The sequence below is a fragment of the Lycorma delicatula genome, chromosome 2 (assembly GCF_047948215.1).
Source record: "Lycorma delicatula isolate Av1 chromosome 2, ASM4794821v1, whole genome shotgun sequence".
Taxonomy (NCBI): Eukaryota; Metazoa; Arthropoda; class Insecta; order Hemiptera; family Fulgoridae; genus Lycorma; species Lycorma delicatula.
Window position 1 is genome coordinate 140031757 of NC_134456.1, and position 24841 is coordinate 140056597.

At 30.3% G+C, this 24841-nt stretch overlaps 1 protein-coding gene across 10 annotated transcripts in view; it reads left to right on the forward strand.

The window, feature by feature from the left end:
* The first annotated feature begins 6413 nt into the window (after positions 1 to 6413).
* The window catches only part of mxt (Eukaryotic translation initiation factor mextil), a 75975-nt gene continuing 57547 nt past the window's right edge, over positions 6414 to 24841 (forward strand). For 7 of the 10 annotated variants that reach the window (XR_012755159.1, XM_075356323.1, XM_075356331.1 and 4 more), the window contains exons 1-3: positions 6414 to 6568; positions 12055 to 12198; positions 23071 to 23211. Coding sequence is in view for 9 of the 10 variants with exons in the window: in XM_075356323.1 (XP_075212438.1) it covers positions 12084 to 12198; positions 23071 to 23211 (256 nt within the window). In the remaining variant the exon portion in view is untranslated. Of the gene's footprint in view, positions 6569 to 6689; positions 6827 to 7907; positions 7930 to 12054; positions 12199 to 23070; positions 23212 to 24841 lie in introns of those variants that run through there. The other 3 variants (XM_075356324.1, XM_075356325.1, XM_075356330.1) reach the window with 3 other exon arrangements.

Here is a 24841-nt window from a genome sequence, read left to right on the forward strand (position 1 = left end):
TTAAGGCAGTAGAAAACCTAGTTTTTCCTGTTTTTCTTATTTCCAATTTTAATTTTTTTTTATACATTTTTTTAATGGTTTTTAGTGTTTTGTCATAATAAAATGTTATGTCTTGCAATAAATGTGTTTTTCAACTTGAAGTTTGGACTTCATGTAAAGGTGAGAATCTTTAGATGAAGTCATAAGAACACCTCAAAATTTATTTTAATTGTAATTATTTAAAATAATATATATATTTTATAATTATAAAAATTATAATGTTCAACTTAATCTTCTAAAGATATGAGGGAATGTTTTTTTTTTTCTACTTCTTTTAGAACTGAATCAAAGTAAGCTGAAAAGCAGACTCTCTTCACAAGTTATTGACACATCTAAATGGGCTTACACTAATTTGGTTTGTGGACTACACATTTAATAAAATGATAAAATAAGAAAGAAGGAAAGTCCTGAAAACCTCAAAAGAAATGCTGAGTGTACACAATGAAGTTCAGAAGAATAGATACTTCCCATTACAGATGCCAGTATACAGTCAATCTCCACTGTAAATTTTTCAAAACTGTAAATTTTTTTATAGTATTTTTTATTCGTCATAATTTTTTTTTATTACGTTACATTTTTATAAAATTTTATTGATTCAGGTTTAGTAATTACATATTATTTTATCAATTACTACTGAAAATAATTAACAATAATTGTTTTATTACTAAATTTTTATATTTCTCTGAGTATAATAGTATTTATTTTACAGTTCAGCCTTTATTTTTTTCTAATTAAATTCTTAATTATGCCAGTGTAAGATGATTCATACTTATTCTCTCCTAAAAATCATTTATTGAATATCAGATGATATTTTATTATTTATCTCTCAGCTCTACTAGTTAAAATGAAAGTGATTTTCATTTTGCAAGAATGCATTAAATACATTAGTACATAACATTAATATCTGAAATATTATTTTTTAAATAACACTGATGAAAGCAACTGAATAAAGATTATACCTTGAACTTGGTGGACAGTAACAAATAGTAAACGTTCAAAAAAAATTATGATTTTCAAATCACAAAATCATTAGTTATGTATGGCATATAACTAAACACAAGATGTTCTGAAGCATCCTTTCATCTCCATTAATAAATATTTTTCATGGTGAAAATGAGATGTTTGGGAATCAAAAATATTTACATAGACTTAGGACATTCTGGAACATCCAAACCAGGAAAATAATAAAACTAACAATTGTTAGTTTGATTGTTAATTGATTTATGCAACCTCAATTTAAAAAAAATAAGTAATCAGATTATATATTTATTTGAAGCAGATTCCTATACTTCTACAGTTTAATTAAAACAACCATACATCACATCACAATAAACTGTTAAAAGATATATCAGTATGTTAATTGTTTTGGAAAGAAGAAATAAAGAAATAAGAATGAGACGTGCACAATTCCTCATTCTTAAAATGAAAGTCCAGGACATAAGGCTTTGGAAACTTGGTGAGAACAATCTGAAGATTGATAAAAAGAGAAAAAGTGGCATGAAAATTTAAACATTTTTTTTAATTTTATGGAATTAATATTCAAACCATGTAAATAAGGAAATGCAGTTTACCATCTTAATCACAGCCACACAGTTCTTTATATTCCATTAATATATTTTTTTATGTCCTGGGTACAGAGAAGAAATAATTAATAAATATTTATATGCTGGCCTTACCATCTTCTCTTCCAGACAACCTCCTTCCATCAGCGTAATTTAGTTCAACTGATGTCATTAATAAACTACTTGTTATTACTTTATAATAAAAACAATAGATATTATGTGTATTAGAACAATTTTATAATAATACTCGTATAATAATAAAATGTCAACATTTAAAAAGAATAAATATAATTATGTGTATTATAATTATTGTATAGTGTTTCTGAAAAGTAGTAAATAAATAATGCGTCAAATAACTAAATTTTAAATGATGTATTAGTGTTGAGGAGACATCAAAACAAAAATTTTGGGATCTATTTATCACATGTAGATATTAGTGCCATCATTATTCATTACAAGGATATCTTTACTTAGATGCAAGGTTGAATGTTAAAATAATTTATGAAGTATTCAAAGAAAAGCACCCCACTACTCAAGTTAAATAAAAGTTCTATTTGAATTATTTCAATGAAACTTTGAACTTAATTTTGGACAACCCCAAATAGACATATGTTTTACATGTGAGCAATTTGTAGTAAAAATGAAAAGCCCCATATTAAATGAACTCAGACATATTTTATCTCAGACAATTCATACTATTTTATCACAGACAACTATGGGTTTATGTATTTAACATATATAATTTAGATACAGGAAAATCTGTTATATATAAATACCAGGAAGGAGAAGGGAAAAAGGATGTAAACCAAGTTTGCTCCTTCATTCTTGATTATATAAAATATTTTGTCCCTGACACAGTGGCCCAACTCCACCTCTTCTCAGATGGATATGTGGGACAAAACAAAAATCACTCTGAGAACATGCACAACTTTAGCATAGACCAAATTATTTGAAGAAATTTATCAATTCTTCCCTGTCAGAGTCCATTTGTTTAATGCATGTGACCAAGAGTTTGGCCTCATAAAAAGATTTATTCAAAAATGTGTTCAAATATATTCTATAATGGAATACATTGAGATTTTATAAATGCTGCAAAAAAAATATAGGTTTATGTAAAACTTATATCCCACCAGGATATTTTAAATGTTAGCTGATGGGGGCAAACGTTTTATAAAAAAAACCTGTTTTTCACATGAAACACAAGCAGTACCATGGAACTGCAGCCTACAATGTTCATGGAATTCAGATACTATTCCAACCATCAACCATCCAGGGCATCTTCTTGACTCCAAGGGGAAGACACCCAGAGAGACACCCACCATGTGATGGGTCCGACTGTCACGCCATCCCTTCTGTACTTAAACAGTGGCTGGAAGAGGGCAATTCAGAAAATGAACCTCACAATGGTGACAGTGACCTCAGTGACTGTGACAACAATAATTTAGTAGCAGATAACCATAATTCAGAGACAGAACAGGAAGCAAGTGACAATGAAGAGAGTGGCCAGAGCAGTGATTCAGATGTATTTGTAGGAATTGACAGAACAAGTGTAGTAAAAACCCACCCCGGAAAAATGTGTAAATTTGTTCAAACAACATCATAAGCCACATACCGGGGCCTAAAGATAGAGCTAAAGATGCTAAAACAGAAATGGATACATTACAACTTTTTGTTAATGACGACATAGTCAAAATTATCACAGTTAGTACAAATTTCTATATTCACAAAATAAAGGAAAATTACTCTAAGGAAATTACTGACTTCATCAGTTTCATCCAACTGATGAAACTGAGATTAGAGCCCTCTTAGGAATAGTGTATCAGTTTGCATTATTGTAGTACAACCAGTACAACAAAAATGTGGGATAATTCCAAAGGGTGTGGAATAGAAGCCTGTTATCTCACCATAAGTGAACACAAATTTTATTTTCTGATGCAATGTCTCCATTTCAACAACTACCGTACGATAGAAATAAGAAGAAAATCAGACAAGCTACTTGAAAAATTTTTGATGAATCTATAAAGAAATTCCAATGTTATTTTACCAAGGGAATACCTCACAATAGATGACTAATTGCTCCCTTTTAGGGGAAAGTGTTCATTTCGGCAGATTATCCCGAGCAAACCTGCCAAATATGGGATAAAGATATTTGCACTAGTTGATTGCAGGATGATGCACACAATAAATTTAGAAGTTTTTTGTGTAAAACAGGAACCAGGGCCATATTAGGTCAGCAATGCATCAAATGATGTCATCCTCCATCTAGCCAAACCAATTTATGGATCTAATAGGAATCTAAAGTGAGAAAACTAATTTTTAGCATTCCTCTGGTGGAAGTACTGTTTGAAAAAAAAATCCTTACGTTGGGACCCTAAGGAAAAACAAAAAAAGAATTCTCCCTCAGCAAATATAAACAACTAAATACGCCAGTTTTTGGCTTTCAAAAAAATAAGACTCTCGTACCAGACACTTAAGGAAAAATAAAGCAACAATTTTGGTATCTTCTATGCATGATTCTATAGATGTATCTACTGGTGAAAAAAGAAAACCTGATATAGTCACTTTTTATAATCATTCAAAAGTTGGAGTTTATATAATTGACCAACTTTGTGCTAATTATTCAGTTTCCAGTAATACAAGGAGGTGACCTGTTGTTGTATTCTTTGACCTTTTTAATCTGTCAGGAATAATCCAATGTGCATATTCTCAGTGAATAATGATTACAAAAAAAATAAAAGAGACAAATTTATTGAATCATTTTCTTGGAAACTAATTAGACCTCAAATACTAAGCCACATACAAATTCCTCAGGTGCCAGTCGAAATCAGGAAAAGAGATGTACTATTACTCAAGGTAGATGTACCAAAGTGTAATCAACCACAAAACAGACCAAGCAGTTCAAGGGGAAGATGCCAGATCTGTGCCCGTTCTAAAAATAAAATGAAGATCCTGCTATAAGTGCCAGAATTAGTTGTGCCCTGGTCACTGTTCTGATATGTTCTGACATATCTAAATACATATGTAGCTTAGTATCATTTATTACATTTTTCTACTGTTATATATTAATATTATTATTTATGTATTTATATTATTCTTCCGACAAATGTTCTGTATAAAAAAACATTGTAAATACAGTCTAATTTTTTATACATTTTCATCAACATCTGGTAATATTAAAAACACTATTAATGTGTAATTTTTTTTAACCTATATTATGTTAATAATACAAATGACACTTATAGAAACAAAAAAATGGGTTTAAAATTAGAATACTTAGTAGATAACTACTATCATCCACGCGATCTCTCAAGTAAATTAGTTACACACGACCACTTGAGGGTTAAAGAGAATCTTTGACAGATTTACCATACTACGGAGATTTGAAAATGGAATTTACTAATTTAGAGCTACACGAGTTTTGGAAAAAAGTTAAAAATGAATATCCATCATAAGAATTATGATGGATATTATGATGGATAAAAGAATTATTATTTTCAATTCCATTTTCTATTACATATCTTTGTAAAAGTATATTATCAGCTACAGTGACAGTAAAAAATAAATTTTGCAGTAAACTTAACTTTGACCCAATTTGCGCTTAAAATTTAGTTCCAGATTTAGTTCCAGAACCAGATATTTCTTTACTTGTTACAAGTATGTACAATCAACCTATTCACTGGATTTTTAACCTTCAAGAATATTGTAATCAGTAATGTAAGTAAATGTTTTTTTTAATGATTAAAAGATTTGTAATAAATAAAGGAATTTTATTACATGATTTTTTTTATAAAATAAATACTTTCAAAAATTTGTAATTTTTATTACTTTACCATTCTGAGATAAAACTATTGGTATTCGAATGATGTATTACATTTTTACTAGTTCAGTGGTACATAACTGATCTATAATAAACATGAGTGATATTACTACCATTAAAAATCAATATAAAGTTATTTTTCAGATAATTGTCTTTTATGGCATAATGTAACTTATCTTTATATTAATGTGATTTTTTTTGTTTTACAAACAATATTTGCAATAGATGTATCATCAGCATATGCTACTAATTAACTCTTCTTCATTTGTAATATATAATACCAACTTAATATATACCAGACCTTAGTAAGGCCATGGTATTATCTTATTTATGTCATCTTTTTGTAGTTATGTGTATTTTTTTAAAATGCACCTTGTCTGAGTTTATAGTAATGTAATAAAAACTTGTTTAGTACCTAAAAGTTTTTTTGTCTAACACTAGGTAATTATTTAATTTTCTTTAATTGGTAAGTTATATATTTTCAATAAGTAATTGATCAAAGGACTTTTTTATGAAGGAAGCTTTAATTTTAAGCAACGAATTGCAAATTTTAATATACTATTTTGTTTTTATTGGAATAACATTCAGGATCCATTACTTAAGATTAAAATTTGATCACTAGTCGAATATAAAATTAATATTGGAAGTTATGTCATATTTTTCTGATCAATACCGTGGTTAATTAATACGGTTAAAAATAGCACTTTTGAAAGCCATACAGAAAAATGTTAGCGCTTTCTTTAAATGAGTTGTTGCCAACATGCAAAAAATATTCTCCCTCTTAACAAGAACATTTATTACAAAGCAACAAGATAATAAATGCTAAAATAGGGAATCTTACTAATTATTTCATTTAGAAAATAAAACTATTTTTGCTTAAAATAATTTTAAAAAGTGATTATTTATATTATATATATGGATTTATTTAATACACACGAATGGGATATCAACGTCTACGATAGAATTTTAAACGATGCAATTTTAAAATATGTGTTCTATATAAAATTAGCAGATGTAGTTAATGTGCTTTTTTACTTTTTTCTCAAAGCATTTGTTTTGCAAGTGATTACGATGATGATCGTAATCAGGGTATCGTAACGATTTGTTGCCTGTGATTTTTTAAGCTAAACGAGAGGATTTCACTTAAAAGGTATTTGTATTGCTTTGTAATTAATATGCCCGTTATTTTTTCATCATGCATTATGTATTTTAAAACATTAAAATGCGTCATTTTTCGCGATACGTATATGATGTAGAAATTAACCCTATTTGGTACTGCCTAGTAAATGTAGTAGACCTTATTGTATCGTAAACCCGTTCTGTCATTCCAACTTGTACGTAAATAAAATGATGATTTTGTGAAATCCCAATGAATTTACCTGTAAAAGTTAATGCCTAATATAATCTGGTAAGCTAAAGACGATTGAATGTTTTAAAGAACGTATTAGTTAATTGTGTTACGTGATTTTTATTTAACACGGCTTAGTAAGTTTAGCCGTTTACTTAAAAGACTGTATTTTTAATAATAACAGAACAATATTGCTTTTTTCATTTTGTCTTCGGGTGTTTAATTGGTTCTATCTGTCCAGATATTTAGGGTTTTAATGTAAAATTAGGTTAGGGATAAAAATTTAATTGATTTATTGAAAACCGTTTTGATAAAATTTGCTAATCAATCGTGATTTTCGTGACTTTACTCAGAAATGTTAGTTTAGTTATTCACATAATGTTTAAGTAAGCTAGGTGTGAAGGATATTGGTTAATTTTTTGCTGATTATTGGATGTTATGAAACTTATTTTTATTCTGCAATAAAATTGATAATTATTGAATTTTGACTGAAATAACCAGTTCTTAGAATATTATTTATCATTGTGTTTTAAATACAGCTGAATTTATATTCTGTTCACGGAGACTAATTTTTTAGCATAACTTAATCCAAACTTGAATAATGAAAGTGAAAGTTTGGTAATTTATTATATTACTGTAATCATCATGTAGATTTTAAGCTTATGAAGTTACAGTATTTAAACTTACAATAACCTTTCTAGAAAAAAATGCCACATCTTTCTTTTATCTTCCTTATTGCCTAAAATTATATTACGCAGAGAACATTGCTGTCAAATTATAATACTTTATCTTTGGCCTTGCAATTTTATTTATTTGTGTTTATTAATGTATTATGAAAATCTAAGAAAAAAGTTTATAATTTTTATGTAACACTAATTCTTAGGATAGATACGAAATAAAATCTTCATCTAGCAGCTAATTTGATTTTAAACTAAGCTGTATTTACTTAATTATAAATCTAAATGTGTGAAACCCCACATCGTCTGGCTCATCACTAATTCTCCCTTTAAGCAGACAACTGAAATAAGGCATAATGTATTCTGAATGAGTAAAATAAACAAAAACTAGTTTGACAATCCATATGCTTAAAAAATTCAGTATTGAACCCTGCAAAGAACAGGTACTTTTAAGAGCATGCTAGAAAAACTAGTTTACTTCTTTAGGTGTGTATTAATTTATAAAAGTTTCTTTTTTTTAACAATTAAACCAAATAATTATATGTGCAACCTTAGGATTAAGATGTTTTTGAAGTAGAAGTTAGAGATGATCAAACTTCATTTTATAGACTAAATGAAATTACAAATTAAATGTTTTAATATATGTTTATATAACGCAAACTTAAAAGGTTGTTTTTAATACACAGTAATGATTATTTTACTTATCACAGAAATAAAAAAATTATGAATTCTTTTGTAACTCTGCTCTACAAGCACAAAAATATTTGAAGTTGAAAAGTAATTTTTATATTGTGATATGTTTATTTAATTTTGTTCAGTTTTAGCAGGTTACAAGCCTATAAATTTTATTAGTTGGCTCTGTAGAAGCCCTATTCTACTAATGAAGATATTCATTTTCATTATTAATAAATATGTCGAATGTATGGGGAGATTTAAAATTAACAGAATATATTTAGGAATACTAAGTACGTTTTTCTTTTATCATGAACGAGACAGCCGAGTTTGGTATCAACATTATGGTATAAAATAGTATAAGAAATGAGTTAATTTAACTCTGGTGAAAAAACTATTGCTCATATTTCCAGTATCTAAGGCAAAAATTTCCAACTAAAAGCAAAGGAAATATTAAAAAAGATCTATTCATTGATTCACAAAATAAGCAGCTGCCAACCATATAATATTCAACACTATGTTAAGTTAATAAAAATTTGTTGTTTGGTCAACATTTAAAAACATGTAATAATTTTCTGGGTGTTAACAATCATAGAATTGTCAGGATATTGTATATAAACTTAGTAATTAATGCAGAGTATTAGGATATACGAGGTGTGACAGTAAAGTAATGAGATTGATTTTTCTTAGCAAGATGTGGCAACCCTGCAGCTTGCGTAGGCACACCATCTTTGACCTTGGTCTATAAGCTACTTCTAGTGAAAGCGGCACATTGATGCAACTGCTCAGTCGTGAGTTGTGCTGTAATAAGTGAACACGTGTTTGTGTCTCTCGTCACAGAAATGAAACCGCAAAATATTGCGTAATGGTATGCCATTTCTTTTTGCGTTAAATTGGGTGAAAACGCGACGACAACTTATGGTAAGCTTCAGAAGGCTTTTGGAGAGGAGGTTATGTCAAGAGCTCAAGTTTTTCGGTGGCATAAAATTTTTAGTGAAGGCAGAATGAATGTTGAAGATGAAGACTGCAGTGGATGACCATCAACCCCACGGACAGATGTCAACTTGAACAGGGTGCGTGAAATCGTACGATCTGATCGAAGATTATCCGTGAAAATGATTGCAGAAGAACTCAACATCAATCGAGAAACAGTTCGTCTAATATTAACTAAAGATCTTGGTATGAGAAAGATTTGTGCAAAAATGGTCCCCAAAAATCTCACACAACAGCGAGAAACAAGGAAAAATGTGGCAGCCGATCTGTTAGAGCAAACGGAAATCAATCCAGATTTGTTGAGCCGTGTTATCACTGGTGATGAAGGTTGGTTTTTTCAATACGATCCAGAGACAAAACGCCAAAGTTCGCAATGGTGCTCAAAGGGATCATCCAGACCAAAAAAAAGCTTGCATGTCAAAGTCAAAAGTGAAATGCATGCTCTTGTGTGCTTCTTCGATTCCAAGGGAATTGTTCATAAAGAGTGGGTGCCTCCTGGACAAACAGTTAACCAATATTTCTATAAAGAAATTTTAGAAAGACTTTGTAAACGAGTTCTTCGTGTCCGTGCCAACATTGCTGATAATTGGATTCTGCATCACGATAATGCACCATCCCGTACTGCTCTGTCAGTACAGAAATTTTTAACCTCAAAACAAATTTCAGTACTACCACAGCCACCTTATTCACCAGATATTGCTCCGTGCGACTTTTTTCTATTTCCAAGAGTCAAAATGGCGGTCAAGGGACACCATTTTCAAACAACACAAGATGTCCAAAAAGCTGTGACGAGGGTCTTGGAGGATATTACAAAAGATGAGTTCCAGAAATGTTACCATCAATGGCAGAAGCGCTGGAATAAGTGTATGCAATCAGAGGAGAACTACTTTGAAGGAGACAACACTAAACATGACTACAACAGTAAGTAACATTTTCTTTCACATCAGTCTCATTACTTTATTGTCGCACCTCGTTTGTCATAAAAATTCATTTCCTGCATTCACTTAAGAATTTCTTTAGACCTTTGAGTAGTAAATAATTCACATGGTAAATGTTTCCATCTAGATTTTCAGTGATTGAAAATTTTCACAAAGATAAATTTAGGGTTAATGTACAAGCAGGTTGTTGGACGTTAATTCAGCTTGCACCAGGGAAATGAAAAGCCTAAACTAGAAATTTTTACTGTAAGTTTATGACACCATTTTATTCTTGTAATAGTACTTTGTTACATTAAATTTTTTTGTTTCATTTCTTCTAAAATAAAAATAAATTGTCTGTATCATGTGGATAATTGTAACTTTGGATACAAATTTTATATTGAAAGTGTGTAACTTTAATTTAGATTCTATTTTTTATTTTATTTATTGTAATTAGTTTGTACTTATGTGACTGATCTAGATTTTCTTTGTCTTCAGTTTATTCCTGAGGCAGTTACTTTAGTTAACTGTTGATTTGTGTCTTGCCTATCCATTCTGATTGTGATGGATAAAATATATTTTATTATACTGTTTAACATTATAATTAAGTAAATCTATTGTGTTTTGATCTCGACAAATATTTATTTTTTTACTTAACTACAGTATCATTACCATCAGCTCATGTGTATTTATTTTCTTTTACTGTAATACAAAAAAATGAAATCAACTTTAGTCTGTCTGTATATATACAAACACTGTAATGTATTTCTATAACATACATTACGTTACACAGTTTTATATCTAATTACAAGAAATTTCTTCTTTCAATTTAACAATTTATTTTTTCAGTATTATTGCACATTTTAATCAAGATAACGTAATTCAATGAATGAACTTTTAATCCTCTGTAATAGTTAATTTAAAAAGGGGAGGTGTGGATTAGATCACTAACAAAGGTGGTAAATTCAGAATTAGTTATTTTTTAACTTGATTACAAAATTTGTGAAAAATGTATGTGGTGGTAATTTTCAGCTGCTGAAGATTTTCGCAATAACCTTTTAGTGTACTATTTACAAAATAATCATTCTTGTTTCTTTTCAAGGACTAGTTTTTTTTATAGATCATATTGGAAGCTAACCGTTTAAGTGCAATTTTTTTATTTTGGAATAGTGTGATTTAATTGTACATGACTAACTAAAGATTTCACTTTATAAATATGTACTATTTGTGTAAGTTTAATCAATCAAGAAATACTGTCATTTAACTTTATTACACAAATTCATAGATTTTTTGTAACACAAATATCTGGTTAGTAATCTTTCAAAAATTCTACCTGTTGTTGCCAAACATTTTAATTGTATAGAAATGGTTAATAATACCCCAAATAGTGCTAAAGTTAAAGTTATCAATCCAGAAACAGTTTTCATCCCTTTTGTATATTGCAAAGACAAAAAACTCTCAGAAAAAATATGAATAGATGAAACTTTGATTTTTGCCTCCAAAAGGTGCTGGGTTTTCATTTGCTACAAAATTTCTGTTCTTTATTCCCAAACAAGTTTAAAACTTATGTGGTGAATCTACCAACAAATTTTAGATCTGTATATTCTTTCTGTTTCAGTTATTTAAACTGGATTAAACTAATACTACTCTGTGAAAATATTATTCTAATTCATAACAATTTTCTTATTGTGTACTGTTTTATGTACTATTATTTGTGTATAAGTTTCTGTTTTACTCCCCTGCATTTGTTATTCATTCTTTATCCTCATTAACTAACAAAATTATTTTTTACAAATCCTATATTCTTTTATTTGTTAATTTGAGCTTTCTGTTTTAAATTAATACTTATTTTTCTACCTCTCCAGGGTAATGTTTCCCAACAGCTGTTTAAATTCTCTTCAGTTTTACTCCAACCAAAGTACTATTTTGTTGTTTAGTAATTCAGATTTTCTCCTCATTATTATTGTGACTTATATTTTCTGATTTTATTATTTTGACATATATTAACATTACTATATATCATTTTCAGTGATTCCTTCTTCGGCAGGATTTGTAAATATGGCTTCAGGGGTTATACGATTTGTTAGCACTAGAAATGTTAAGAAACTTGAACGACCTCGGCCTCTCAAAACAACACCTTCAGAAACACATAATAAATATTCGTCTGGACAGTGTGAGTAAACATTTTATTCTTGAATTATATTTGTTGTGCCATAATTTTTGGAAATTTTGTAAAGGTGGAATTTCAGTGATTAAATTAAAAATTATTTGATAGAATAAAATTTTGTTGTGCTGATAAATAATGTTATTATCATATTCCTTGCTGGAATATAAAATTTTTATTCTGCTGTTTGTTTAGAATAATAATCTGTTAAGATAAGGCCCTGAGCTAAGTGCATTAAAACTTCTGTGTAATGTATTACACATCATATTGATGGTTAAGAATTTTATTGGCATATGTTGATTTATCAACACAGAGTTTAGTTTTTTTTTTGTCTTCAGTCATTTGACTGGTTTGATGCAGCTCTCCAAGATTCCCTATCTAGTGCTAGTCGTTTCATTTCAGTATACCCTCTACATCCTACATCCCTAACAATTTGTTTTACATATTCCAAATGTGGCCTGCCTACACAATTTTTTCCTTCTACCTGTCCTTCCAATATTAAAGCGACTATTCCAGGATGCCTTAGTATGTGGCCTATAAGTCTGTCTCTTCTTTTAACTATATTTTTCCAAATGCTTCTTTCTTCATCTATTTGCCGCAATAGCACTTCATTTGTCACTTTATCCACCCATCTCATTTTTAACATTCTCCTATAGCACCACATTTCAAAAGCTTCTAATCTTTTCTTCTCATATACTCTGATTGTCCAAGTTTCACTTCCATATAAAGCGACACTCCAAACATATACTTTCAAAAATCTTTTCCTGACATTTAAATTAATTTTTGATGTAAACAAATTATATTTCTTACTGAAGGCTCGTTTCGCTTGTGCTATTCGGCATTTTATATTGCTCCTGCTTCGTCCATCTTTAGTAATTCTACTTCCCAAATAACAAAATTCTTCTACCTCCATAATCTTTTCTCCTCCTATTTTCACATTCAGTGGTCCATCTTTGTTATTTCTACTACATTTCATTACTTTTGTTTTGTTCTTGTTTATTTTCATGCAATAGTTCTTGCGTAGGAGTTCATCTATGTTGTACATTGTTTCTTCTAAATCCTTATTACTCTCGGCTAGAATTTCTATATCATCAGCAAATCGTAGCATCTTTATCTTTTCACCTTGTATTGTTACTCCTAATCTAAATTGTTCTTTAACATCATTAACTGCTAGTTCCATGTAAAGATTAAAAAGTAACGGAGATGGCGAACATCCTTGTCGGACTCCCTTTCTTATTACGGCTTCTTTCTTATGTTCTTCAATTATTACTGTTGCTGTTTGGTTCCTGTACATGTTAGCAATTGTTCTTCTATCTCTGTATTTGAACCCTAATTTTTTAAAATGCTGAACATTTTATTCCAGTCTACGTTATCGAATGCCTTTTCTAGGTCTATAAACGCCAAGTATGTTGGTTTGTTTTTCTTTAATCTTCCTTCTACTATTAATCTGAGGCCTAAAATTGCTTCCCTTGTCCCTATACTTTTCCTGAAACCAAATTGGTCTTCTCCTAACACTTCTTCCACTCTCCTCTCAATTCTTCTGTATAGAATTCTAGTTGAGATTTTTGATGCATGACTAGTTAAACTAATTGTTCTGTATTCTTCACATTTATCTGCCCCTGCTTTGTTTGGTATCATGACTATAACACTTTTTTTGAAGTCTGACGGAAATTCCCCTTTTTCATAAATATTACACACCAGTTTGTATAATCTATCAATCGCTTCCTCACCTGAACTGCGCAGTAATTCTACAGGTATTCCGTCTATTCCAGGAGCCTTTCTGCCATTTAAATCTTTTAATGCTCTCTTAAATTCAGATCTCAGTATTGTTTCTCCCATTTCATCCTCCACAACTTCCTCTTCTTCCTCTATAACACCATTTTCTAATTCATTTCCTCCGTATAACTCTTCAATATATTCCACCCATCTATCGACTTTACCTTTCGTATTATATATTGGTGTACCATCTTTGTTTAACACATTATTAGATTTTAATTTATGTACCCCAAAATTTTCCTTAACTTTCCTGTATGCTCCGTCTATTTTACAATGTTCATTTCTCTTTCCACTTCTGAACACTTTTCTTTAATCCACTCTTCTTTCGCCAGTTTGCACTTCCTGTTTATAGCATTTCTTAATTGCCGATAGTTCCTTTTACTTTCTTCATCATTAGCATTCTTATATTTTCTACGTTAATCCATCAGCTGCAATATATTGTCTGAAACCCAAGGTTTTCTACCAGTTCTCTTTATTCCGCCTAAGTTTGCTTCTGCTGATTTAAGAATTTCCTTTTTAACATTCTCCCATTCTTCTTCTACATTTTCTACCTTATCTTTTTTACTCAGACCTCTTGCGATGTCCTCCTCAAAAATCTTCTTTACCTCCTCTTCCTCAAGCTTCTCTAAATTCCACCGATTCATCTGACATCTTTTCTTCAGGTTTTTAAACCCCAATTTACATTTCATTATCACCAAATTGTGGTCGCTATCAATGTCTGCTCCAGGGTAAGTTTTGCAGTCAACGAGTTGATTTCTAAATCTTTGCTTAACCATGATATAATCTATCTGATACCTTGCAGTATCGCCTGGCTTTTTCCAAGTGTATATTCTTCTATTATGATTTTTAAATTGGGTGTTGGCAATTACTAAATTATACTTCGTGCAAAACTCTATAAGTCGGTCCCCTCTTTCATTCCTTTTGCCCAGCCCGTATTCACCCACTATATTTCCTTCCTTGCCTTTTCCAATGCTTTCATTCCAATCTCCAACTATTATTAAATTTTCATCTCCTTTTACATGTTTAATTGCTTCACATCAATCTCTTCGTATACACACTCTACCTCATCATCGTCATGGGCGCTTGTAGGCATATAGACGTTAACAATCGTTGTCGGTTTAGGTTTTGATTTTATCCTTATTACAATGATTCTATCGCTATGCGTTTTGAAATACTCTACTCTCTTCCCTATCTTCTTGTTCATTATGAAACCTACTCCTGCCTTTTCTAGCCTATCAACCTTTTTTAAACTTCTAACATTCCACGTTCCGACTCATAGAATGTTATTTTTTAATTTTCTGGTGACCCCTTCCTTAGTAGTCCCCACCCGGAGATCCGAACGGGGACTAGTTTACCTCCGGAATATTTTACCAAGGAAGGCGCCTCCATCATTGCTATATGAAAATGCAGAGAGCCTCATTTTCTTGGAAAAAAAGCAGCTGTAGTTTTCCATTGCTTTCAGCTGCGCAGTACTCAGAGGACTGAGTGATGATATGGCCGTTTAAATCATTCTGACTCACGCCCCTAACAACTACTGAAAGAGCTGCTGCCCTCTTTCAGGAATCATTCCTTAGTCTGGCTCTCAACAGATACCTCTCCGATATGGTTGCACCTTCGGTCCAGCTACTCTGTATCCCTGAGCACTCAAGCCCCCTCACCAAGAGTTTAGTTGATAATATGGAAATGTATTTAATTTGTTTTAATATAATAGATTTGTTTATTTTATATATTACATTCATATTTTCATCTTGTTTACTAATAATTATTAGTTCACTTCTTTTATTTTTAATATTTTAATAGATTAGGGATACGATATGTTATTTAAAATAAAATATCTCAGGGATATTTGAATATCACTTGGTTGGAATATTTTTTATTTATCTTTTTTAACTTTTCACTATCCTCTGCCATGTATTAAAAAATAAATTCCAGCAAGTCTTTAATGTGATAGCTTCAGTAATTTATCTATCGGTCAAGGACAAATTTGATTATATAATATTTTTATTTCTTGTTCCTGTCTCAAATTGCAAAATAAATCCAAGAGTACTTCATGGCCGATAGAACATTAATTTTAAATTTTGTAACTTCTGTTGTTCCAAGTTCCAGTTTTGTTCTTTTAGATGAATTTACAATTACAAAAGTACAGCATATCATTATGCTCCAGTTCTATTTTTTTTTCATAATTCTTCATTTTCATTATCGCTTGATGAAAATTGATTGTCAGAACCATTTCAGTTATTTATTGGTATTATTTTGCACAAAATATTACAAATTAATTATCATCAGACATCGTTACACATCTACTTTGATCACAATCAGGAGATAATAAAGGTGATATACAACTATAATAAAATATTTTGATCAAATTTTTATTCAGATTGATAAGAAATTGATAAATATAAGGTTATTTAAGGTAAGCTTGACCACTCTGTGCTTGTAATCTTAAATTGGCAATATTTATGTTCCTTTTTCTCCTAAACAGTTAATCGATTTCCCTGAAATTTTTACTAATGAATCTATACAGTTTTATACCAATTCCGCACCAAATTTACTATTTACAGATTTAAATTTTTTTTGTTAAAGTCCTTTGAAAATTTTAATTTTTTAAATGAAAAATAATTATTAAATATTTAATGAAGATATGTTTATGGATTTGGTACTAGGTAAGTAAAATCATGTAAAAATTTCAGCTACTTAGCTTTGATAGCTTTTGAAAAAAAAACATTGGTGAAAAAAATCACATTCCTAGTAAATGCAGTTTAAAAGTAAATAAGAGCACTTGGTTAAAAATGTTCTGGATCTAACTCTGCCTCTTCTAAGTCTTTTTTTTTATTTTCCTGTGCTCTCCTTTTGGTCTTTATAAACTACATCATTGAAATTTCAGCTTTCTTCACTCATGCTGCATCTAGACTCCGTAACTCTTTTTTTCACTATATTTCAAATCTAATTCTTGTAGAACTTTTAGTTACCCACAAAATCCATCATTAAACACCAACACTGAATCATAAACCCCTATTTTCTTCTTTTTTTTTCTGTTTAGGCTCCAGGAATTACCGTTCAGGCATAACTTCAGAGGATGATATGTATGTGTCTAAATGAAGTGTTATCTTGTTCAGTCTGAGTTCGACCATTCCTGATATGTGTGGTTAATTGAAAACCCAACCACCAAAGAACACTGGTATCCACAATTTAGTATTCAAATCCGTATGAAAGTATTTACTAGGACTTGAACGCTGGAACTCTCGACTTCCAAATCAGTTGATTGGGAAGACGCGTTCACCACTAGACCAACCCGTTAAACCCGTATTTTAAAAGTATCTAACCTTACAAAAACAGTTTTTGGAATTTTTGATCACAATATGATTAAAACTCTCATTCAGATTTTGTGTGCGGTGGTGTAAGCATTTCTTTAGCAACTCTGGTTTTGACAGGTCATTATAAATCGGCTTAATTGTTTCAGCAATAGCCATAGTGAATGATGTTTTATGCTTTTACCTTCACCTAAAGCAACTGCTTTGTTGTACTTGCATTATGAATTGATGTCCTTGGGACATAAGAAATGTTGTGGTTCTCTGTTGCTGAACGTCTCATGGAAATATGATCTCTAAATATTCTTTCTCATTTCCTCAGTGATATCACCCACCCTGATAACTTGACCATAGTATGAATGAATTCGATATATTTTGGAAAAGGTAAGCCTGTTTTTACCGTCAGTGGGTTTTCCATCTGCCAGATGCTGCCCTTTCATGTCTTAATTTGCGCAGCCGAGAGTCCATACATTTGCATGTGCCCAACACATTCAAGTTTTTCTATGATTACATCACTCCCATAAGGGTTATCCTCTACTACTTTTTGGAAATCCTTGCTGTTCCCGTCTCCCAGATACTTAACATACAATTCTTTCTGTACTAAAAACTTCAATGGCCCCTACGGCCTTCATGCCTCCACATGTCCCTTTATAATTTTTTATTATTTTTTTTGCAGTTATGTTCCTGTGCATTCGAGCTAAACATTTCTGATAGTATTTGCTCAATTCACTAACTTCAAGGATTTTATTAATATCAAAACTAGTTACATTCACAAATCCATTCAGTGAAGTGTGACCTATCTTCTGCCACAGGCTGTCAAGAACCATTCTTAGATTTCTTGAGTTATTGTTGACAGACAAAGCTTCCTCAGTGGCTCATATCATGAGCCACTGAGGCTCATGATATCATACTTTCTTCTGCACAACACTTAACAGTACTCCCAATCAGTTAAAATTTTGTGTAAGCATGAAGTTTTGTCAGAGGCGAGGATAAGTCCATGGGGGAACAGAATAATTAGAAAGATTCAGCCCCTTGCCAGTACTCATAGCATACACAAAACGCAAGTTTATTCATATTTACCACTCTTTCTTTTATCTTAATTCATAAATTCAATCGATTTAATACACATCACAAAATAATAAAATACTTTTGGTCAAACCAACCCCTTTCTTGTTAGAATAGATCAAGTTTACACAGTCATATTTACAACAAATGATTTTAAAAACTTACTCAATAAATTAATGTCAAATATGCAATATCCACTTCCTGATCCTTTAAAACTTTCATAACAAACTAAATTCAGTTTCTTTTTCGAAGAACTACTAGGCCTATTTACATCTGGTGGTGGCTGATTCAGTTAACAGATGGATCTTTTACAGGAACCCTTTTTTTAATGTGCTGGTTTCCTCTAAACTTACATTTTTTTGTAAGCCTTACAGATCTTGGCATTTTGTACAAACACTTGTAATATAAAACTTCATGATACGCAACAATTTCACTAAATACAAACTTGCCACATAAAAAAACAAAACAGAAATTTATTACATAACCTTTAAGAATAGCAATGTGTATAAGTAAATAAACATCACCATATGTCATGTATTGTTACCAACGTTTAGAAGAAAACTATGGTGTATAAAAAAATAAAAGTATGGTACTAAATCTTTTCAAGTGTATGTAGAAAATTGTCAGAAAAATTGTGAGCATGAAACAAACTGATTTCAGATATAAACAACACTTTACAAATATATTTTTATCTACTATATTTTTTATCGTATGAGCAAAATATGTACAATGGAATTGTACAGAAATAAATGTATAATCACATTGCACAAATTTAAAAAACCGATATTTTTCAATTTTTGATGGTTACGCTTACCTTAAACAAAATCTATCAGTTGCCAATCCCTGTGAGAAAGTTAATTATTTCTAAGGAAAGGGTGTTCGATTATGAGATAAACCACAAACATTAAAATTCATGCAGACCTTATTTTTTAGGAATGTATGATGGGCATGAAAGTGTTCCAATTTAAAAAAAAATAAAATCTTGGTTTCTGTTTTTTGAATAGGGCTTTTTAAATAAAATGAAAAATAATGTAACTTCCCTGAAATTACTTTATCTGTGTTATTTGTTCTGAGAATGATGTTAGAACGTGTTCATTATTTTCTATTAAACTATTTTAAAATATGTGTACACATTGACTCATTTTAAAATAGCACCTTGATGTATTAGTTATATTTGGTTTGATAAATCTAATCTAATAGATTTCTAAAGTTACATCCATCTAAAGTGGTATTTTAGCTAGAACAATGCATCATTTACAATAACTTTAGGCAGGCTCTGTGTTAAAAAAAAAATAAAATATATTCATAATACTTTTGGAATTATAATTTACCATGTCTCTATTTTAACATAATCCTGGCCTGCATTGGTAGTTCTTAACTGCTCTGGTATTTATATTTTTGTTTCGTTAGGCTTTTTATCTGTGCAGTTTTTGTCATATTGTCCACAAGATTTCATCATTTGGTTTAAATGAATTGTATAAAGCATAATAGTGATTGAATATCTGACTAGACAATGCTAAATGGGTTTTGGAAAAATAAGCCATAATTATTAATTAGAGAACTTGGTTCAGCAATGAATTGCTGAAAAGAGCAAACAATTTTTTAAATATCTGCTTTAGAATTCTAAATAGATCTGTTAGAGAGGAGCTCTAAAAGAAAATAAACGTATTTATATAATATTGATTACATAGCGTGATTCAAAATTGCATAGAAATTTTTTGGAAGCCAGATCCAGATATTAACATAAGCAAAAAAAATTGTAATATACATTTGTCTAACACTTTATTTGATCCTTCAGCTAGTGAAATATTTCACTGATTTCTGCTTCAAGGGTAAAATGGAGCCAAACTGAAATTCTTGTGACCAAAATTAATTGGCAAAAATGGTGGTACTATTTGTTTTTTGAGCGGAAAATTGAATTTAAAAAAAGGCATTGTACGACTGTATCCACTGTAGTTTCTGATAAAATTTTATCAAATTAAAATTTTGATAAAATTTATAGTAGAAAAGATTATATTTTAGGTTTGCTGTAAATTAACTTTATTATTCGTTTCATTGTAATACAAGGTGTGGCTTTTAAATAATGAGACTAATGCTGTAAAATATTGTATTTTAAATTTATACATATTTAGTTATTATCCCCTTCAATATACACCCCTTCCTCTATCCCTACAACACTCCATGCAAATTTTCCATTGTTTGAAACAGTGCTGGAAGTCTCCCTCTATGAGCTCTTTCATGACGCATGACGCTTTTTCTTTCACAGCTTCAATGATCAGAAATCTTGTTTCTTTTAATGCAGATTTGACCTTGGTGAACATAAAAAGTCACATGGTGCCAGGTCAGGCGAATAAGGCAGATGGTCTAACACTGGAGTGTTATACTTGGCTAGAAATGTCATGATAGACAATGCAGTGTATGCAGTGTGAGTCAGTGTATTGTCCTGATGAAGAACCCATGACTTGTTCTTCCATAATTCGGGTGATTTTTTTTTTTCTTATTTTTTCACTGAGTTAAGAAAAGGACCTCAATGTCCTATGTTGATTATTAGTTTGACCTTGTTTATTACGTTGATTATTAGTTTGACCTTCAGAAACCCAGTGAATCCATACAATCCCATGAATATTGAAAAAACAATCACTGGGATGACCCAGGCGAACATCATTTTTAATGTCTTTTCAGCCATCTTGGAGACACTTACACCACTCAGAAACTTATGTACGTGATAAACATTCTTTGCCATATACTTTTTTTTAATAAAAGATAAGTTTCAGTAGTGGTTTTTACAAGTTTAATATGAAATTTCACAATAATTCTTTACTCGAATAAAAATTTATTATTTTTTTGGAAAAACAAAAAAAAACCAGATATTATCCAAACGAAGACCATGGCCAGACTAATATGTTTACAGAAACTGGAGTGCCAATAATCAAAAGAGAAGGCTTACGCTACATAGCTGTTGGTCATATGAATTTGGTGCATGCACAGTTCTTCTCTAGCATTAATCTCATTATTTGATAGCCACACCTCGTAAAATTGTTTACATTGTGTTGCCAGAAAATGAATAGTTTCTAAGACTATTTGTAGAGAGAGAATTTGTTTCTTAGAAAATTGATATAAATAAAGTCAGAAGAAAATAAATATAAGTTTTAAAATTTTAAATTTTATTTAAAAAACAGACCAAAATATAAAAGAATTCATAATGTTAAAAAACATATATTCAAGTAGTTGCTTGGTATGGCTGGCATTTTGTTGAATGCAGCATTCAACATTACAAATCTATGGAATCTTTAGATGTCTTTTAGAATCAGGACTTTCTTAGTAGTTGCTGCAGCTTCTATGATAAAGTTTCTTAGTTCTTATGTGACAATATGGGTAGAATAAACAAACTATTTTATCTAACCCCAAAGGAAATAGTCTGATAGCATGAATTAGAAAATATTGGTAACCATTTCAATGGCGTATTTCTAGATAACCCTTCACATTACAGCAAATTTGGGCCAGTGCACAATCATATAAAAACCACATCCCTAGGCATGTGCCAAACATGCCATGGCACATTATATCTTCAAATTCTTTTGACAAAATTCTAAATTACTTTTTCCCATAACTGCAGCTCTATGTTGTCAATACCTCTTCAAATTTCTGCTTTCAATTCAGGAATAATTCTTGGTTTTGCAGCATAAACTTTGAATTTAATGAATTACAAAAGGAGAAGAAAGTTGCATATAATAAGATCGCATGATCCTTGTGATCAATTCATTTAACTGCTATGCAGAAGAATCTCCCATTAAATTTTTGCTGCAACAAGTGGATCTTTTTAGGTACCATCCTGCTGAAACCACATGTCATCCAAAACTATGCATCCAAATGGACCCATGAAAGATCAAATAGCATTTCATGATAATGTTCATCACTGACAGTCACTGCATTTCCCAAGTAATTTTGAAAAACCAATGGTCCAACTCCATCAGTATGAAATCCACACCAAATAGTCACTTTAGGTATTCATAACTGTTCTTGAATGACCTTAGGATTTTCCGTGCCCCAAATATGACAGTTTTTCTTGTTTACATACCCACTAAAGTGGAAATGTGCCTATCCCTGAACATGATTTTCTTAGCCAAATCCCCATCTACTTATTAATTCTTCAACCCCTGAATGGACAAATGTCTGGCATTTCAAGTAGTTGTTTGGTTTCAGTTCCTGGGTTAGCTGAATCTTAAATGTGTACAAATTGAAATATGCTTTGTGTTTTTTTGAAATTACAGTTGGAATGATCAACAATGCATGAGACATTCCACCACATTGCAGCTTACAGCGGCAATGTTTTTGGCTGAATGACAGTATGACATCTGCCTGTATTTTTTTTTTGTTTTCAACCAATAAATGTTTGTTCAAAATTTTTAACTATTGATTTCACAGTTGTTTCATTTGGAGCACTTCTCACTTCTGAAAAAGTCATGTAATTTGGGTACAGTCTCAGCGAAAAATTTTCCATATTTGTAATGAATTTTAACAATCATCACTTGCACTTACATTGTGTACCACTTCGCATTGATAACTGCAATATGTTTTGCTAAAACATGTGACTTTGCATTATGCTGCCAGCACTACAGAAAACAAATTGTACAATTTTGGAACACATGTTATATGGATTGATAAATACTCAATGGACAGAGTTTTTAACAGATTTTAATAATTTAATTTTTATTTCCTGTTTTTCTTGTAGTGGATAACCTTATGTGCCTTGTTGAAAATGTATCTCAGCACATAATTAATACTACATATGATGATACACTTCGAAGAAATATACTTACCCTTAGTGATAATTTAAAGGTATTTGGCTGTCAATTGGAGCCTGTTTATAAAGGTAAGATGATGTTCTATATCTGTTAATTGCAGTATATTGGAGTATAAATATTTATTTATAAATCTATAAAATAACTTCTGAAGTATTCAGTACTTCAGAAATTGTTCCTTGTTAATTTCTTGTTTTTGCGTATACAAATTGATAATAGAACAAAACTGAGGTTATATTAATCCTACAAATATTTTAAAAGTATAAAAATATCATCTATTTTGATTTTTGAATGGTTTAAACAAACCCTTCTTTAAAAGGCTAAGTTTTAATAACCAACCAGCCAATTGATGCATGCAGTTTTGCCATGCTAGCTTCTAGACCAACAGTCTTGAGTTTGATTCCTGGAAAACTTAATTCCTTTAAGATCTTGGTTTTGAGCTGCTGGATCATCCACTATACAGTCCTTGCCTGGCTCCAAATGATTTTCACTTTTTTGGCCTACTGAAATAAAGAGGTGTAAGGGAATCTTTTTTTGTTCTAATGATAAAGTTTTGGAAGTGTTGCAGAATTGGTTACCTGCAGACCAAAAGGTTTTCTCCATCAAAGAATTCAGAAGGTTATTAAAAGTTTGATTAATTAAATTTTTAGTAGTTAGAGGGGATTGTATTGAAAAATATTCATATTTCATTTATGTAAGTGCAAATAGAAAGATGGTTATTTAAATTTCACTTTACTTTTTTACTTACCTTTGTGTGTGCATGTATAGCTATCAAATGTCTAACTTTGTGATATTTGAAGTTTATCAGTTGTTAAAGTTGGTAAGTTTTATGGTATATCCATCATTGTTTATAGGATTGTATATGGTTAATCATTTAAGTAATTACTTTCGCCAATCTAATCTAATTAAACAATTTCCCTATTTATTATTAAATATTCGTTAGATTACGATACCTCAGGTTTTGATATAAAATTGTTAAGTTTAAAAATACTATTTTTAGACTCTTGTATATAAATAGAAGTGGTTCATTTTTAGTAAAATTTCACATTGTATAAAAATGTTTACAAAGAACAGATCAAAATTATTTTATATAAAAATTTGTTTTGCTCATTTTTTGTCCATGGTGATTTCAGAGATGAAAATGATCTAAAGCTATAACTTTTATAACAAATTAAACCAAATTTAATAAATATAAGTTTTTAAAAAATTTGTTCAAAATTTTGTTACTTCTTTAGTTACCATCTTCAGTGATTGGTATGGCTGTTCTCTGTAGTATTTTAATTTAAAGGACATATCACACACTCAAACATTGAAATATATGAACATAAATGTATTAACTGTTTAGGCACAGTTTAAATCCAGTATTATTTTTTTACTAAATATATGTCTGTATAACTTAAAACAGTTAGTTGGCAATAACATCTAGAACAGTAGTTAAAGAGTCATTGTAGAGTCATAACAGTGACTGAAAATCTTTTGAAGTAATCTTTTAAAAACTGTATTATTATTAATTTAGGTAAGTTTGTAGTCTAAATGAAATTAATGATATAAATTTGTTCCATTGTAACAATTTATTTAATGTACTATTTGTTTAATTTACCCTGTAATATTTGATCATTATGTTTTTCTTCTAATTGGTCAAAATTACTTAATAAAATGTTGTGATATTTTCCTTTCATTCATGACTTTTATCCAGATTTA